Here is an 18,470-nt window from a genome sequence, read left to right on the forward strand (position 1 = left end):
TCCGGCAGTAGTCCGTGGCACTTCAAAATTTCCCGGGAATTTTGGTCTAGTTATTATTATTATTCCATATTCTTCCGTATAAACTTCGGCGCGTAACTAGTCCCACAGCTTTGAGAAAACGCGAAAAGTAAAAACGTAGAAACGTGCGCCTTAATCGGGAATCGATTGGTATGACTTTTATTAGCGATTGGCGTGCACGTTTTTGCGCAACGTGCACAAACGTGCACTTTTTGCCCCATCCGGAACGCATTGCGTCAACTTTGGGGCCTCACCACTCGCACACCGTTACTCGAAAAATTATGAACCGATTTAGAAAGTTGTAGGCCCTGAATTTAACTACATTCCTGTGGATTTTCAGAACGATGGCACGAATAGTTTTTGCACGAAGTGCAAAAACATTTCCAAATTTCCAAACTAATGGGGACCATGTATTTGTATGGGGCAGCATTTCACACTGTGTGTGGGATGAGGTTAAAAAAAAAAAATCACCTTTTTTCTGAGTCACCTATCTTTCTCATACTTGCACGTAGAAAGGTCATTCAAACTTCAAAACGGAGGAAAACTTCTCTTCTCTCTCTAAACCCCGGACTGTTTTTTCCTAAAATGTACACTTTTCAAGATATGAGCCTTCAAGCGAGGACTAAAAAACCCCCTTTTTCAAATCTAGAGTGGAGGTTCGAATTGATCAGAGTGAGCAGAACCCTGAAAAAATGACCATAATTTTTATTTGTAACTCGACCTCACGGCCGAACCGTAAAAGCTGGACAGATCATTTTTGGTCAGAATGTAGACATACATATTGGTATTCTTAAAATGTGACTTTGACAGGCGTGGTGTGCACAAAATTTAAACGGGGAGACTAAGAGCCATGCCAATTCCTGTCTCCTTCTCCATTCACTGCAATGTTAAAAAAAAAATTCTTCAAAAAAATCTCATTTTTGTTTTCGAATTGCCGTTACTAACACATTTTAAGGAATATCTGAATGAAATTAAGATTGTCAGAATCTTCCGGGTTCTGTCTCTCTCACGATGTCTTTGTTTTTCTGCTAGGAGCTACAGTTTGATTACAAGGTGAAGTTATTTGAGGCTTGTCAAATCCAAAAAACTAGCTGAGTCATTCCAATACAATATACACTACCATACTTCCGGGTCATGTGACCCAGAACTAGTCACATGACCCACTCAATGCAGACTTCATAATACTTTACCTTGGATAATGGAGGAATCTGAACCCTGACCTTACATGATCCCCAGTCCTGCTGGGGACAGGTTCATGGGATATATATGTATATTATTATTATTATACATATAAATATTTACATTTGTATATTATATATACATATTAGCCCCGCCCCTTCTTCTGATTGGCCGATACGTTATAGTCCAATATCTTTTGAATGGTTTGACATAGAGACTCACGGGTGGTATCAAATGACTAAGTATCGAGCCCCTGACACTCATTGGTGCAAATTAGCCCCGCCCCTTCTTCTGATTGGCTGATACGTTAAAGTCCAATATCTTTTGAATGGTTTGACATACAGAGACATGGGTGGTGTCAAATGACTAAGTATCGAGTCCCTGACCCTCATTGGTGCAAATTAGCCACGCCCCTTCTTCTGATTGGCTGATACGTTAAAGTCCAATATCTTTTGAATGGTTTGACATACAGAGACATGGGTGGTGTCAAATGACTAAGTATCGAGTCCCTGACCCTCATTGGTGCAAATTAGCCCCGCCCCTTCTTCTGATTGGCTGATACGTTAAAGTCCAATATCTTTTGAATGGTTTGACATACAGAGACATGGGTGGTGTCAAATGACTAAGTATGGAGTCCCTCACCCTCATTGGTGCAAATTAGCCCCGCCCCTTCTTCTGATTGGCCGATACGTTATAGTCCAATATCTTTTGAATGGTTTGACATACAGAGACATGGGTGGTGTCAAATGACCAAGTATCGAGTCCCTGACCCTCATTGGTGCAAATTAGCCACGCCCCTTCTTCTGATTGGCTGATACGTTAAAGTCCAATATCTTTTGAATGGTTTGACATACAGAGACATGGGTGGTGTCAAATGACTAAGTATCGAGTCCCTGACCCTCATTGGTGCAAATTAGCCACGCCCCTTCTTCTGATTGGCTGATACGTTAAAGTCCAATATCTTTTGAATGGTTTGACATACAGAGACATGGGTGGTGTCAAATGACTAAGTATCGAGTCCCTGACCCTCATTGGTGCAAATTACCCACGCCCCTTCTTCTGTTGGCCGATACGTTACAGTCCAATATCTTTTGAATGGTTTGACATAGAGAGTCATGGGTGGTGTCAAATGACAAAGTATCGAGTCCTTGACCTTCATGGGTGCATCCCGCGATCATCCGGCAGTAGTCCGTGGCACTTCAAAATTTCCCGGGAATTTTGTCTAGTTTATTATTTATTATTCCATATTCTTCCGTATAAACTTCGGCGCGTAACTAGTCGCACAGCTTTGAGAAAACTCAAAAAGTAAAAACGTAGAAACGTGCGACGTAATCGGGAATCAATTGGTATGACTTTTATAAGCGATTGGCGTGCACGTTTTTGCGCAACGTGCACAAACGTGCACTTTTTGCCCCATCCGGAACGCATTGCATGAACTTTGGGGCCTCACCACTCGCACACCGTTACTCGAAAAATTCTGAACCGATTTAGAAAGTTGTAGGCCCTGAATTTAACTACAGTCCTCTGGATTTTCAGAACGATGGCACGAATAGTTTTTGCACGAAGTGCAAAAACATTTCCAAATTTCCAAACTAATGGGGAACTGTTTTCCCATGCATTTCAATGGCGCCATTCAAAGCGGATGGGAAAATGTTGAGAAAAAAAATACAAAATTCACCTTTTTTCCAAGTCACGTATCTTTCTCATACTTGCACGTAGAAACGTCATTCAAACTTCAAAACGGAGGAAAACTTCTCTTCTCTCTCTAAACCCTGGACTGTTTTTTCCTAAAATGTACACTTTTCAAGATATGAGCCTTCAAGCGAGGACTAAAAAACCCCCTTTTTCAAATCTAGAGTGGAGGTTTTAATTGATCAGAGTGAGCAGAACCTTGAAAAAATGATCATAATTTTTATTTGTAACTCGACCTCACGGCCGAACCGTAAAAGCTGGACAGATAATTTTTGGTCAGAATGTAGACATACATTTTGGTATTCTTAAAATGTGACTTTGACAGGCGTGGTGTGCACAAAATTTAAACGGGGAGACTAAGAGCCATGCCAATTCCTGTCTCCTTCTCCATTCACTGCAATGTTAAAAAAAAAATTCTTCAAAAAAATCTAATTTTTGTTTTCGAATTGCCGTTACTAACACATTTTAAGGAATATCTGAATAAAATTAAGATTGTCAGAATCTTCCGGGTTCTGTCTCTCTCACGATTTCTTTGTTTTTCTGCTAGGAGCTACAGTTTGATTACAAGGTGAAGTTATTTGAGGCTTGTCAAATCCAAAAAACTAGCTGAGTCATTCCAATACAATATACACTACCATACTTCCGGGTCATGTGACCCAGAACTGGTCACATGACACAGTCAATGCAGACTTCATAATACTTTACCTTGGATAATGGAGGAATCTGAACCCTGACCTTTTGACCTTACATGATCCCCAGTCCTGCTGGGGACAGGTTCATGGGATATATATGTATATTATTATTATTATACATATAAATATTTACATTTGTATATTATATATACAAATTAGCCCCGCCCCTTCTTCTGATTGGCCGATACGTTATAGTCCAATATCTTTTGAATGGTTTGACATACAGAGTAATGGGTGGTGTCAAATGACTAAGTATCGAGTCCCTGACCTTCATTGGTGCAAATTAGCCCCGCCCCTTCTTCTGATTGGCCGATACGTTATAGTCCAATATCTTTTGAATGGTTTGACATACAGAGACATGGGTGGTGTCAAATGACTAAGTATCGAGTCCCTGACCCTCATTGGTGCAAATTAGCCACGCCCCTTCTTCTGATTGGCCGATACGTTATAGTCCAATATCTTTTGAATGGTTTGACATACAGAGACATGGGTGGTGTCAAATGACTAAGTATCGAGTCCCTGACCCTCATTGGTGCAAATTAGCCACGCCCCTTCTTCTGATTGGCTGATACGTTAAAGTCCAATATCTTTTGAATGGTTTGACATACAGAGACATGGGTGGTGTCAAATGACTAAGTATCGAGTCCTTGACCCTCATTGGTGCAAATTAGCCCCGCCCCTTCTTCTGATTGGCCGATACGTTATAGTCCAATATCTTTTGAATGGTTTGACATACAGAGTCATGGGTGGTGTCATTGGACTAAGTATCGAGTCCCTGACCCTCATTGGTGCAAATTAGCCCCGCCCTTTCTTCTGATTGGCCGATACGTTATAGTCCAATATCTTTTGAATGGTTTGACATACAGAGACATGGATGATGTGCATATATATATATATATATATATATATATATATATATATATATATATATATATATATATATATATATATCCTCCTCCTCCTCTTCCTCTTCTTCCTCCTCCTCCTCTTCCTCCTCCTCCTCCTCCTCCTCCTCCTCTTCCTCTTCTTCCTCCTCCTCCTCCTCTTCCTCTTCTTCCTCCTCCTCCTCCTCCTCTTCCTCTTCTTCCTCCTCCTCCTCCTCCTCTTCCTCTTCTTCCTCCTTCTCCTCTTCCTCTTCTTCCTCCTCCTCTTCCTCCTCATCCTCTTCCTCTTCTTCCTCCTCCTCTTCTTATATTATTATATATATATATATTATATTTTTTTGATACATAGAAAACTGCAAATCATTGAGGCTCTCACAAAAAAGATTATATGCCGCTAATACCGGGAAAAAAAATACAGACAATAATTTCTGCACAGAACAGACTCGAACCCTCAGCCTCTGAGATCAGGAACAGCAACACTACTGTTGAGCCACCAGTCTGCTCTGCTCTAACTGACTGACTGAGTCTCTAGACGGACAATACCACCTTTTCTAAGTTGCAATATATAGATCTACCCGCAAAGAGTGGCAAAGAGCCTGCTTTCATAGAATTAAATATTAATATTTCAGCAATACACCACGACCAGCTGTCATTCGTATTTAAGTTTTTCTCAGAATTCTGAGATAATTATCTGGTTAACTAAGAAAAAACAGAGCATATTTTTTTATTAAACTTTTCTCGGAATTCTGATATAATCATCTGGTTAATTCACAAAACAGAGCTTTTTTTCCATTAAAACTTTTCTTACAATTCTTAGATAATTATTTTGATATTTATTTATTTATATATATATATATATATATATATATATATATATATATATATATATATATATATATATATATATATATATATATATATATCAACCTGTTCCCAGCAGGACTGGGGATCAGTTAAGGTCAAAAGGTCAGGGTTCAGATTTCTCCATTTTCCAGGTTCCAAGTATATGAAGTCTGTTCTGATTGAGTCATGTGACCAGTTCTGGCTGAATGACTCAGCAGCTGAGCTCTGGTTGCCGCGGCAACAAGAAAGCCTGAAGAACGAAAGCCTGAACGTACACAGCTTTAATTATTTTAATAATAGCGCAACGTCTTTCCAGAGTCCTCCTGGCTCTTCTCAGCTCCAGACTCCTCCTCAGCTCAGCAGCCTCCTCTTCTGCTCCCAGTGAAGCTGCCGATGGTGACGATAGCTGATATGGTTGCCGCTCCATATTTGCCAACAATGCAATTCAATTTGCTCTCTTAAATACTATTAAATAACGCGATCCACAAACAATAACTTTTACCGGGTTTTTTTTCCCCGCCGTTGCGTCGTGATGTACAGAAAATTCTTGGCTCGTGAGACTTAAAAGCACTTAAACTAAACAAATTAGAATAAGCACTTAAACTAAACAAATTAGAATAAATAACATGTACTATGAAAGGATATTGTTGCTGCTTTATTAAAAATAGGCATTACATTGTTAGTATACACTTGTGGCAGCCTACATCAGCGCATCAGAGTATTGTATATTGACTGTTTTGTTTATTTATTTGTTTATATATATATATATATATATATATATATATATATATATATATATATATATATATATATATATATATATATATATATATACACGTGTGTGTGTGTGTGTGTGTGTGTGTGTGTGTGTGTGTGTGTGTGTGTGTGTGTGTGTGTGTGTGTGTGTGTGTGTATTATATATAATGTGTACATATAGCAAAACCAACTATTTTGGATGATAAAGCCCAGGAGGCCTCGGGTAATGCGCAATACCAGCAAGAACGCATCGTCTCAAACTGTTCGTGTGCTCGTGTTCTTGAGAGTTCATTCTTCCAAGAACGACTTGTAAGAACAAAAAGTCTATACTTTGCGTTCTTGGTATTGAGAAAGGCCCGAGGTGAGGCAGCATTCAGTCATTCTGCTCCTCACCGGTGGAACAAACTTCCTGTAGACCTGAGGTCTGCTCCAACTGTCAGCTCCTTTAAATCGCACCTCAGAATCAGAATACTTTATTGTCAGTGTACCTGGGTACTGTGAGATTTGAAGCAGCATCACCTCTCCAGTGCAAGACAAATAGCAGTAGTGCAAACAATAAGAAATATAAAGCAATAAGAAATATAAGAAATATAAGTAATACAAAAAAATATAAAAAAAGGTTAAGGTGCATTTGAATCGTTTTTTTACAGATGACAACATATGTAGGAATATTGCACAGAGTCCGGGAGAAGTATTGCACAGTTAAAAAAACATTTACTAATGCACAATTAATCCATTAGTCACATTACAGAAACGAGCAGTTCTAATTATTCACAAGGTTAGATTTCTAGAAAACACTAATATTTTGTTAATTCAGTCAAAACTATTAAAATTCCATGATCTTGTAAAATATTATACGTCAATAATCCTATTTAAAGCATTCAACAAATTACTACCAAGTAACATAAAAGACTTTTTCACAGTTCATGAGAGAACTTGAGAGGATATAGTGATTTTAAAATACCATTGCTCGAAATAAATATGAATTGATTGATTGATTGATTGATTGATTGATTGATTGATTGATTGATTGATTGATTGATTGATTGATTGATTGATTGATTGAATTGTGCTATATAAATAAACTTGCAAATTAAACCTTTAAGTGTTAAGTTCTCAAGTCTAAAATTGATATGCGATCAAATTGTGAATAATTGCAATTAGTTAATTGCAAAGCCTGTAATTAATTCCAATATTTTTTTTTAATTGAGTCCCAGCCTATATTATTTATATATAATTTATATTATTTATAATTGCTCTGGTAATAACAGGTATATATTCTTTTTTTGATAAAGTAAGGCTTGGTTTTTTAGTTATATTTTATAATTTTTTTTTTTTTTAAACCAGATTAATGAAGCAATGCTATTGGTCGGACCAAGTCACGTGTCATTCTCTATAAATTCCGTCGCGCCGCAGTGCCACGCCCCTTTCGAGTTTCCGAGCCCGAAGGATACTGCTGTCAAAGCTAAATACTGCTGAATTCAACTTTGGATTAAACCTGCTCGCAGACCGACGTTAACGTGGACCAGGTAAGGAGTATATTTAATATTATTTAGTGTTTTTGGTAACCTGTGGACTTGATTTCGGCCCAGGTTAACCCTTAAGTATATTCCGAAAGTTGATTAAATGCAAGTATAAACGCGGGTATTGTTAATTTCTTTTTATAAATGCAGTGAAAGAACATTATGTGCCATTAAATGTCTTATTTTTAAAAAGAATCGCGGCCAATTGTTCCCGCGTCTGCTCTAAGTATGCCTATTTATGGTCCCCGCGTTACATCGACGCAGACCTTACGCCGTAGGTTCTGCGTCGGTGTAACGCGGGACTAAAAATCACGCTTAGGCGGATGTGGCTGCAGGCGCGGTTACTCGCGGTTCCTGGCGGTTTTTGGACTCAGTATGCTTTCTACACGGTCAAAACATAAGACAGTACTTATTTAGCGCGGTTTCAGATCATTTTTGATCATTTCTGATGAGTTACAGGTACATTTTTCATCCACATGTGGGATGTGGCAGCCATTTAGTCTATCATTTTAGACTCTGAATCTAAGATGGCTGCCGACCCTGTGTGTGTATGTATGTGTGGGTGGAGGTTGTTATTACATCACCTGCGCACCTGTAGGCATGAGGGGTGATTGTCAAAAAAGGAAAAAAGGCGAAAAAAAAGGCAGAATTTGAAGGAAAAAAGGCGAAAAAAAGGCGAAATGTCGAGGCAAAAGTCAAAATGTCGAGGAAAAAAGTCAAAATGTCGAGAAAAAAGTCAAAATGTCGAGAAAAAAGTCAAAATGTCGAGAAAAAAGTCAAAATGTTGAGAAAAAAGTCAGAATGTCGAGGAAATAGTCAAAAAAGTCGAAATGTTGAGAAAAAAAGTTGAAATGTCGAGGAAATAGTCAAAATGTTGAGAAAAAAGTCGAAATGTTGAGAAAAAAGTCAAAATGTTGAGAAAAAAGTCAAAATGTTGAGAAAAAAAGTCAAAATGTTGAGAAAAAAAGTCAAAATGTTGAGAAAAAAAGTCAAAATGTTGAGAAAAAAGTCAAAATGTCGAGGAAAAAAAGTCAAAATGTCGAGGAAATAGTCAAAATGTCGAGGAAATAGTCAAAATGTCGAGAAAAAAGTCGAAATGTTGAGAAAAAAAAATCCAAGGATGTTAAAGGTTCTATCCAAGGAATTTGAAGGAAAAAAGGGGAAAAAAAGGTGTATTGGAACTGTTATAACCTGCGTTTGCAGTAGCATTTTAAGACCTGTAGAGAGCATAGTTTGCTTATTTATCTGTTTTGGGATTTTCCCAGAGTCCGTTAAATTCGTTAATATTATAGATCCATGGTTAAGTTACGTGAAGTGAGGTAACCGGAAGTGTTTTCTTCTCCTCCACAATAAGAGAATAAATATTGCAGTCTGCACATGCTCGAATTTAATCTGGGGGGGGTTCACTCTGGCCAGTTATCTGATCTCTGAACAGCAGGTAAACTCAGACAAGTTATCCGATCTTCTGCATGTCGTTATCTGATACGATCAGAAATCCCATCTTTGCTGCATGTAAACGTACTGAGAGACACACACACACACACACACACACACACACACACACACACACACACACACACACACACACACACAGCCTTGTGTTGAGGAATAGATCAATTTAACCACAGACATGACATGTTAAGATGTATAATGTAGTTGTTAATGTTATTGGTAGCTACCTAACTAATGTACATCTGTCTTTTCATTGCAGCTTCCTGAGCTCCAGTCCTAGTTGACTCATCTCTCCCTAACCCCATCTCTAACTCATCTCTAACCCCATCTCTCTAACTCATCCCTAACTCATCCCTAACTCATCCCTAACTCATCTTTACCTCATCTCCCTCTCCTCCTCCCTCTCCCCCTCCCTCTCCCCCTCTAACTAATCGCCACCTCTTTCTAATCTCCCTCTCCGCCTCAACTCCTCTCACGCACATTTACGTATTATAACCTTGTGTACTGTTAGCTATTATATTATTATACACTATATATTAACTATATCGTGTACTGAGTAGAATAACTTGTTTAGGTTAGGTTTTAGTTTAGGCTTAACACCCTTTTGTTTGGAGGGATTTCTTTTTTTCTTTCAGGATGCCGAGAAAGGGGAAGAGGTCCCAGGCCCAGGCGGAGCGCTGGAGAAAGGAGAAGGTCGATGAGCCAGACCCCCCCCAGAGCTCCCTCTATCCAGTGAACAACGTATGTATGACCAGAAATGACACAAACACTCATTTAAACAACTCAGTCTCTTCACTGAGACACGTTTACACCGTCCAGTTAAGTTTAATCTGTTTCTTATTTGTCATTAGTCGGCTGGTTTCACACTCCCAGCCAAACGGCCCTGGTCAGAGGATGAAGCGCGTGCCGACTTTTGTGCACGTGAGTATTCAGCTGTTTTATTATTAATTGAATTAATTTTTATTATATCAAATATAATAATTATGTATTCTTACTATACATTTCTGCTAAGAGCTTGTTAACTGTCTTTCATTCTTGCATGTTTTCACTGCTAGTAAAGAGTGATTGTTGTAGGATTTTTACAGGTATGAAATCCCTCTTTAATCGTCTCATGTTCCATCTTTTTCTAAACAGGCCATGGCTCCGGGCGACGCCACAGAGTGCTCCATTGGTCAATTTCCCCCTTCACAGGGCGGCCAAACAAATTGATCATGCCGCCTGAGTCCCCGGACAAGAAGGTAATATATATATTGACTGTTGGAAGAAAATAATTGATCGTTTGATGTCTTCATGATTTTCATGCGAATGAAATGCTATTATTTTTGCAGCTTGTTCTGATTGTCGGGGACTCCCATCTACGCGCCATTGTAGATGGTTTTGTCCAGATGCCAAAGACTCAAGACCTGTCCTTTGGCATCATGTCGACTCCGGGGGCCAGTGCGTCTCAGCTCCGTACCGAGGTCCTAAACGCCGTAGTTCCTCGTACTCCTGAGGCCGTATGTCTACTGGCTCCCAGCAACGACCTGACTCGCAACACCATTGCTAACGCTGCCAACGACTTTGCCAAACTCCTCCAATCCATTGGCAACCGCTGGCCTAAGGTAAGCTTTTCTTTCTTATCTTATTATTGTTGATTGGATGATTTCATTATATGGACTGTGTGGGACTTTTAGGGAAAGTGTAATTTTCTTATTAATGATCAGGTTTTGTGTTCTACAGGTTTTTGTTGTCGACTTTCCACCCCGCCTGACTTGTGACCCTCACTACCAGGATCACCTGCGTCAGGAATATCGACGTGTGGCTGCTCGTATGGGTATGTGGAAAATATTTGAGTTTCATACAGCTAATTGAGAAAATATCTTGCATAAAAAGCATGAATTAAATGTGTAGCATCTCATATAAAGTCATAATACATGTATGTATAACATGAAGATTAATTAATTTATTTTTTTCTCTTTTTCAAGGTGTGAAGTACTTCTTCTCCGCTACGGAGCATTTCCCCCTGAGCAATCTGGCGCTTTGGAGCTATGATGGTGTAAGTACAATGTCTGTGTGTGGAACAAAAGTCTGATTTGTAGTTCTTTGTTGTTGCCATTAAGACTTCAGTACACGGCAGATGCTAAATGAAAGTAAAACCTTTTTGTTTTTTTCTTTGCTTATTTCTGCAGGTCCACCTGAGTGATCGTTTCGGGATGGCTATCCTCGCTGAGTTGCTCTCATCTGCTGCTACAGAGCAACTTAGGACACCACCACCACCACCACCACCACCACCAGTCTTGCGAGTCTCTCCCAGGCCATCACCTCCACTTAGGAAGGTCCTTCCTAAAGCGGTTGTGAGGGAGAGTTCTCCTGCTCCAGCTTCCCCTCGTCCTGAATCAACTACCCCTGATCCGTCTCGGTGGACGGTAGTTGGTCAGGAAAGCAAGGTAATTGATGCATATTATGTGTGCTTGAGACTTAATATACGGTATGATGGTGTGATGTGATTTATACAATGTTTAATGTGATATTAATGAAGGTTGCAATGTTTTTATTTTTTTAATAAAATGCAATGCTTTCTGTCATTCCAGTGGAGGACAGCTCAACCACAGGTTTGTGCTTCGTTTATGGCTTTTCAAATATTACTTTTTGAATTAGAAAAAAAAAGATGTAATTAGAAGATTTTCTGTGTTATTTTTTTATAGGAGGAGGAGTGCTTTTTCCCACTGAACCCCGTCTTCTTCAGCAGCACCGCCCTACGTGCTATGGAGAAAGTCTCTCCTTCTCACCTGTCTTGCCTGGCGGACTTCAAGCCTTCGCCTAAGCCCAAGAAGGTCAGTGTCAAACTTTTATGTCTTGATGGAGGGCATTTTATCCAGTGTTACCTTTTTTATTACTGACTGTTAATTTTACATCTATATTTTTTAAAGTCATATAAACTATAATAATAGTCTTCAAATAAACTATGCTATCTATAAATATAATTGTAATGTATATTGTTGTTTCACTGTAACGATGTGACTTGAAGTATTTTGATTTATTTCATGCTATAGGTTGCGTCCTCGTCCCAAGCCAAGGGAAAGTATCGTCGCTGCTTCCGTTCTCCAGTGAACAAGGTATGTTACTTCTAATCACAAATGACACATGCTGGGGATTCGCAGCTCACTCTGCCCAGAGATGTCTAGACTGTCCTCACTGCCTAAAGTTTAATATGTATGTTATGACATCTTCTCAGAAGGTTGGAACATCCCCATCCGGATTGTTCTGGAGTTCGGACGAGGACGAGCCTTTGGGCCTAACCTCCCCTGCTGTGACGGTATGCCGTTCCCCCTCTTCTATTAGTTTAGAATTTGTTCATAGGGCTAATGTTTGCCAAAAGGTGCAATAATATTTATAATAACAATTATTTAGATGTTTTAAGAACAGTAACACTATGGTTCCTCTCATATAACTATCAAAAGTGCATTTTGTAATTTTAATGATTCAAGTTTAATTGATATTTTATTTGATGATGCAGATTACACTTAAAATACATTTTCATTGGTAACAGGTGAGCCACCCAAGGGAACCTCGCAGATCCACAGGTTCTCCTCAACCTGGGATGGTTCAACCGCAGGTTAATATTTAAATAATATTCCTTGAGGATGTATTTATCATTCTTTGGTTTGTTTTTTTTCTTACAGGACAGATTGTAATCAGAAGTCAACCTGTTTTGTTTTTCAGGAGGAGTGTTTTGTCTTTCGGGAGGAGTGCTTCCCCCCACTTCCCCCCGCTGGACAGTTCAGCACCACGAACTTGCGTGTGGATCGCAAGACTTCTCCTAAGCCCAAGACGGTGAGTTACCTGATTCAGATTTTATCTGTATAACACTGAACATTTGCACCTCTCTCACTTACAAAATACATCAAATTAAATAAATTGTCCACAGTTTAATTCACTGTTTCTTCTCATCTGTCATCAGCCGTTTGTATCACCTCTGACCGGAGTCTCCTGTAGTTCGGATGAGCTAGAAACCCCCTGCTGTTCTCCACCTGCAAAAGTACGGTTCAGTTATGGAAGCACATGAGGGCCTATTTTCAAATTAAAATGCATTTTTGCGGAAATGCTTTTTCATTTTAAGAATGTGGCTGCATTGTTTGACTCTAAAATCAAATTAATAATATATAATCTGATTTGCATTTTAATTTTATTCTTCAAGGCTGCTTATTCTTGTTATTTATTCAAATTAAAAATAAAAAGACGTTTGAGATTTAATTTTCAAAATAAAATACAAAAAAATGTAAATGCAAATTGGATTAAATATTATTGATTTGATTTTTGAGTCAAAAAATGCAGCCACATTCTTAAAATGAAAAAGCATTTCTGCAAATGCATTTAAATTTTCACATTCTAGATTTAAAATTGAGTATTGGTAACTATTTGCTGAGGCATCATTTGAAAATGATATAAGCCCTCATATGCTTCCATATTCAGTAACATGCATGATCTCACTTAAAGTCTTCCTCTTAGTAAAATTTTGCTGCTTTATATATTCAGATGGCCAGAGGTCTGATGTCTTCACTAGCGGGACAAGTCACTCCTCCTGACTAAAGTGCATTGTTTCATTAAAGTCTTAAATTTTACTGAATTTGCTGTTATGCGTTCTCAGAGGCCTAAGATTAAAACTCCTTCACCTGTGGGACCATCCTATCCAGCTAAGGTATATCTCCTCCCCTCTCCTCCTCCTATCTCATGTCGTCTGTTCCTCCTCCTCCTCCTGGATAAGTGAAATAGATTTGGTCAACTCTTTGTATCAGCTTAGTCCATTGTGTCGCCTCTGTGTCTAAAGATTAAATCGTGGATCACTAAAGGTCTACGTAACGTAAGAAAAATATCTTGTATAAGGAATTCATTGAATGGAAAATTAAAGACGCAGAAAGCAAATATAAAGAATATAAATACAAGCTAACAACAATGAGGAAACGCAAGAACGATTATTATAGTAAAATATTAGATAAAAATATCTAAAAATAATATCTTAGGAGTATGGAATATATTAAATAGTATTATTAGGAATGTCTCGGGATATGCAAATTATCATTTTTTTATGTTTTAATGACAATCTACAGGACTGTCTCAGGAAAAAATTTGAATATTGTGATTTTCTGTAATGCAATTACAAAAACAAAAATGTCATACATTCTGGATTCAATACAAATAAACTGAAATATTACAAGACTTTTATTATTTTAATATTGCTGTTCATGGCTTACAGCTTAAAAAACTCAAATATCCTATCTCAAAAAATTTGAATATTCTGGGAATCTTAAACTGTGAGCCATAATCAGCAATATTAAAATAATAAAAGGCTTGCAATATTTACAGTAAGTTGATTTGTAATGAATCCAGAATGTATGACATTTTTTTTTAATGGCATAACAGAAAATAAAGAACTTTATAGCTATATTTTAATTTTCTGAGACGTGTGTGTGTGTGTGTGTGTGTGTGTGTGTGTGTGTGTGTGTGTGTGTGTGTGTGTGTGTGTGTGTGTGTGTGTGTGTGTGTGTGTGTGTGTGTGTGTGTGTGTGTGTGTGTGATAATATAGAATATATTTATTTACATAAGAATTAATACTGGAAGTACAACAATAGCAAAATATTTACATTAACGTGAAAATATAATATTTTCTTTTCTCATTAAGTTATTCCACATTGGTATAAGATTTTGCAGAAGTCAAGTGCTGACAATGACATTTTTTTTAACCATGTTCAAACAAAGGATTCAAAATTATAATAATATATATGTATGTATATATATATATGTATATATATATGTGTGTGTGTGTATGTTTTAGTTGAATACCCTTGATTTAGAGTCATTACCACAAAAATAACACCAGAAAAATAACTTGTTTGACAATTTTCACCTGTTTCAAGTAAATTTTCACTTGAAATAAGTAAAAAAAATCTGCCAGTGGGACAAGATTTATCTTATTACTAGCAAAAAAAAATGTGGGATAATACCAGATTCAAGTGACAAAGAAAAAATACACGTTAAAGGAACAATAATTGATCAACTTTTTTGATCAGATGGAGCGCCGGGAGAGACACCAAGACTCCAAGAGGACCCGGGAGAAGCAGCAGGTTTGTCATATTTTGTCTGATTTATTTGAGTAATACTTATTTGGATTTGTTTGAGTATTTTGAGTAGACACACCATAGACAATAACATTTTATTGTTATATTTAGTGAATAATTGTAACACAGTATTAAAATACATGGTTTAATTTTGTCAATGCAGTTCACACAGTTATTTATTGTTTTAGGTGGAGGCACCAGCCGTGGAGGTGTCCTCCAAGCCAGCGCCTTGCAGTCCTAGGAGAGTGGTGGTGGAGCCTGGTGCGTCTGACCCTGCCCAGCCCCAGGAGTCCACCTTCCACAAATGTCCCAGCCAGGTAATTTACATCTTTTAACTGCTGCACCTCTGTCTGTACTCACTCTCTCACACACAAACACACACAGTTTCTGACCCAGGGTTCTGAACCACTGGACTCGGTAGTTTTAGTTTTAATACTGGTGTATTATTATACTTAGTGTATTTTGCTACCAATATTTATGTACCTTTTTAATTAAGCAGTATTTGACATGCAGGACTTTTAATTGTAATGGAGCGATTTTACATCATTGTATTGGTACTTTCACTTAAGTAAAGAATGTGAATACTTTGTCCACCCATTGCTGGTTACATATGTTGGAGGCATGTAAGGTATGTTAAAGAATATAAGATTAACAATGATAATGAAACGAATTATGATTAATGATGAGATTGATAATGATTGATCCGTCACTCATAAAAGAAAAATGTTACATCATGATAAAAATGACAACATTCCTTAAAATGATTTCAGGATCCTGCCGTTGGTCCGAGCCATCGCACTCAATCCGTGAGGGCGTCGCATTCTCAGAAGGATGGGAGGTATGGAACCTTTTCTCGCAATCACCAGTGTACCTGCATGGCTCTGACCTTTCTCGCCTACCACCAGGAGGGGGTGGATTTTGACATGGTCTCACTTGATAGAGTGCTTGAACAGGGGAATGCACTCTATGTAGGTATCAAAGAACAGTTGAAGGCGGACAAAAGGTTCAAAAGCAACCACTTGACCATAGAGGAGATGCCGAAACAGGTTTTCACCGATTCGGATACCTACAATGTTCAGTTGGACATGTCGGACTTGAGGGTTGGTTTCTTGAAGGCTGTAGACGGCAGCCCTCGAAGCAGGAGAGGACTGTGCCTTCGTGAACAGCTGAAAAGCCTCTCTCAAGGTGTCAACCTTGCGTTTCTCATTGTCGCTCCTGAGTGCATTGCAGTGTTCCGTGACCGGTCCGGACGCTACGGGTTTTTTGATTCCCACTCAAGGTCTCCCAAAGGTTTTCCTCATCGTAATGGAAAAGCAATTATGCTGACCTTCTCTAAATTGAGTCACATGGTTAAACATTTGCTTGTGCTTTTTAAAAACCGTGGCCCTTATGGCAGCTATGAGTTCATGCCTGTTTCCTTTACAAATGACCACACACTCAGTGAGATGCCTGGACAGTCAGAGGATGTGACCATCAAAAATCCATCAACGGCTGTACCAGAAGCACAATTGTTAGAGGAAGCCAATATCCCACAGACAACTAACTTCAGACAACCAAAGAATCAGGACTTGAGTCAGCGCGTCAACATAACACGTCCCACGACAGAGAAGGTTTTTTCGAAAATCCCAACACAGATGCGAAGAAAGGCTATGCGTAGATCGAGTGAGTGCAAAAAGCAACATGTACCACCTGTAGACAATGGTACAAGCACAACTAATAGAGCGCGGTATGAGAGAGAGAAATATGTCAGCAGTTTGGAATTTAGGCTGACAAAACTGCAGGCGATTAAAACCAAATACGCGAAAGACCGTTATCATCGAAAACAAAAGAAGTACTACATCAAAAGAAGTTGGATGGATCTGGATAGTCAGAGCAAACAGAAAACCTTCATGAAAAAGTACCGGAAGGAGAGATACACCACTGATCCTCATTTTAAAATCAAAAAGAAAAACTACGTTAGCGAGAGGTATAGAACTGATCCTCAGTTTAAAAACAAACAGAAAAACTACGTTAGCGAGAGGTATAGCACTGATCCTCAGTTTAAAAACAAACAGAAAAACTACGTTAGCGAGAGGTATAGCGCTGATCCTCATTTTAAAAACAAACAGAAATGTTTAATGAAAAAGTACATAGGCGAGAGGTATAGCACTGATCCTCATTTTAAAAACAAACAGAAATGTTTAATGAAAAAGTACATAGGCGAGAGGTATAGCACTGATCCTCATTTTAAAATCAAACAGAAAAAGTACGTGAGCGAGAAATATCACCACAACCCAGAGTTCAGGCTGCGTCATATACAACACTGCATCCAGAACAAAAAGGATAGACTCGCTAAAGATGCTGCACTTCGTATTCGTCACAAGTTGCAGTGTGCACTCAGGATTAAGAGGAAATACATGGACATCGTAAACTGCCGCCCGGAAACTGCACAGCCTGTGGTTAACCCTGTGATGGTAGAAGCCATATCGGTATTTCGGGAAAGAATTAGACATGGGCCCACACATGTCTGCACAGTGTGTCACAGAGCTCTGTTCCCCAATCAGGTAAGGCATTGCAACAGAGCCAAATATATTAAAAACATTTGCGTGGTGGCTGCTTGCTTGACAGGTAAGTATGTCCACGTTTGTGACACCGATTGCTCAGCCCCATGCACCGTTCCACAGGACAGGATGCGGGAGTGGATCTGCCACACCTGTGACAGCCACTTGGCCAGAGGACGAATGCCGTCCATGGCAGCTTGCAACAACCTGGAGCTTGCACCCATTCCCCCAGAGCTCGAACAGTTGAACGTGCTGGAAAGGCAATTGATTGCAAAAATCTTACCATTTGCAAAGATAGTTGCCTTGCCCAAAGGACGTCAAAGAGCAGTACACGGAGCAGTTGTGTGTGTACCATCAGAGATGGAAACCACAGTCAATGCTCTTCCGAGGCCCAGCGCCCAAGCCCAGCTGTTGCAAGTAAAGTTGAAGCGCAACATCAAGTACAAGGGCTATCAGCACTTCTACACAGTTAACATGAAGAATGTGCTAGCAGGGCTAAGGATACTGCGAGAGACTCATTCAGAATACAGCAACATTGAGATTGATGACTGTGCTGAATTTGAAAGTCTCGAAGAGGGAGATGCTCCACAGGAAGCCCCAGATGCTGCACAGCTCAAGGAGCCCAGACATCCGGAAGGAGACATGGAACCCGCTGCAGGCACATCTGGTGAAAAGCAGCCCAATGAGGTGGACGACGACAAGGAAAAGGAAGACCTCAGGCCTGGTCTGGCCTTGGACACGTGCATGCAGCCTCTTGACATAGCACAGGAGGTTCTGTCATATGGGGATGGCATAT

At 39.1% G+C, this 18,470-nt stretch overlaps 2 protein-coding genes across 2 annotated transcripts in view; one reads left to right on the top strand and one right to left on the bottom strand.

The window, feature by feature from the left end:
* The window catches only part of stxbp5l (syntaxin binding protein 5L), a gene marked incomplete at its 5' end in the record, with an annotated part of 221,406 nt that overhangs the window by 118,130 nt on the left and 84,806 nt on the right, over positions 1–18,470 (bottom strand). The window lies entirely within an intron of this gene.
* Positions 9,676–10,890, top strand: LOC133446267 (uncharacterized). The gene is made up of 5 exons (XM_061724277.1): positions 9,676–9,780; positions 9,891–9,960; positions 10,174–10,277; positions 10,368–10,640; positions 10,759–10,890. Exons 1-5 carry the CDS (start codon positions 9,676–9,678, stop codon positions 10,888–10,890), a joined length of 684 nt encoding a protein of 227 aa, XP_061580261.1.

Source organism: Cololabis saira, chromosome 6 (genome assembly GCF_033807715.1).
Source record: "Cololabis saira isolate AMF1-May2022 chromosome 6, fColSai1.1, whole genome shotgun sequence".
Lineage (NCBI taxonomy): Eukaryota > Metazoa > Chordata > Actinopteri > Beloniformes > Belonidae > Cololabis > Cololabis saira.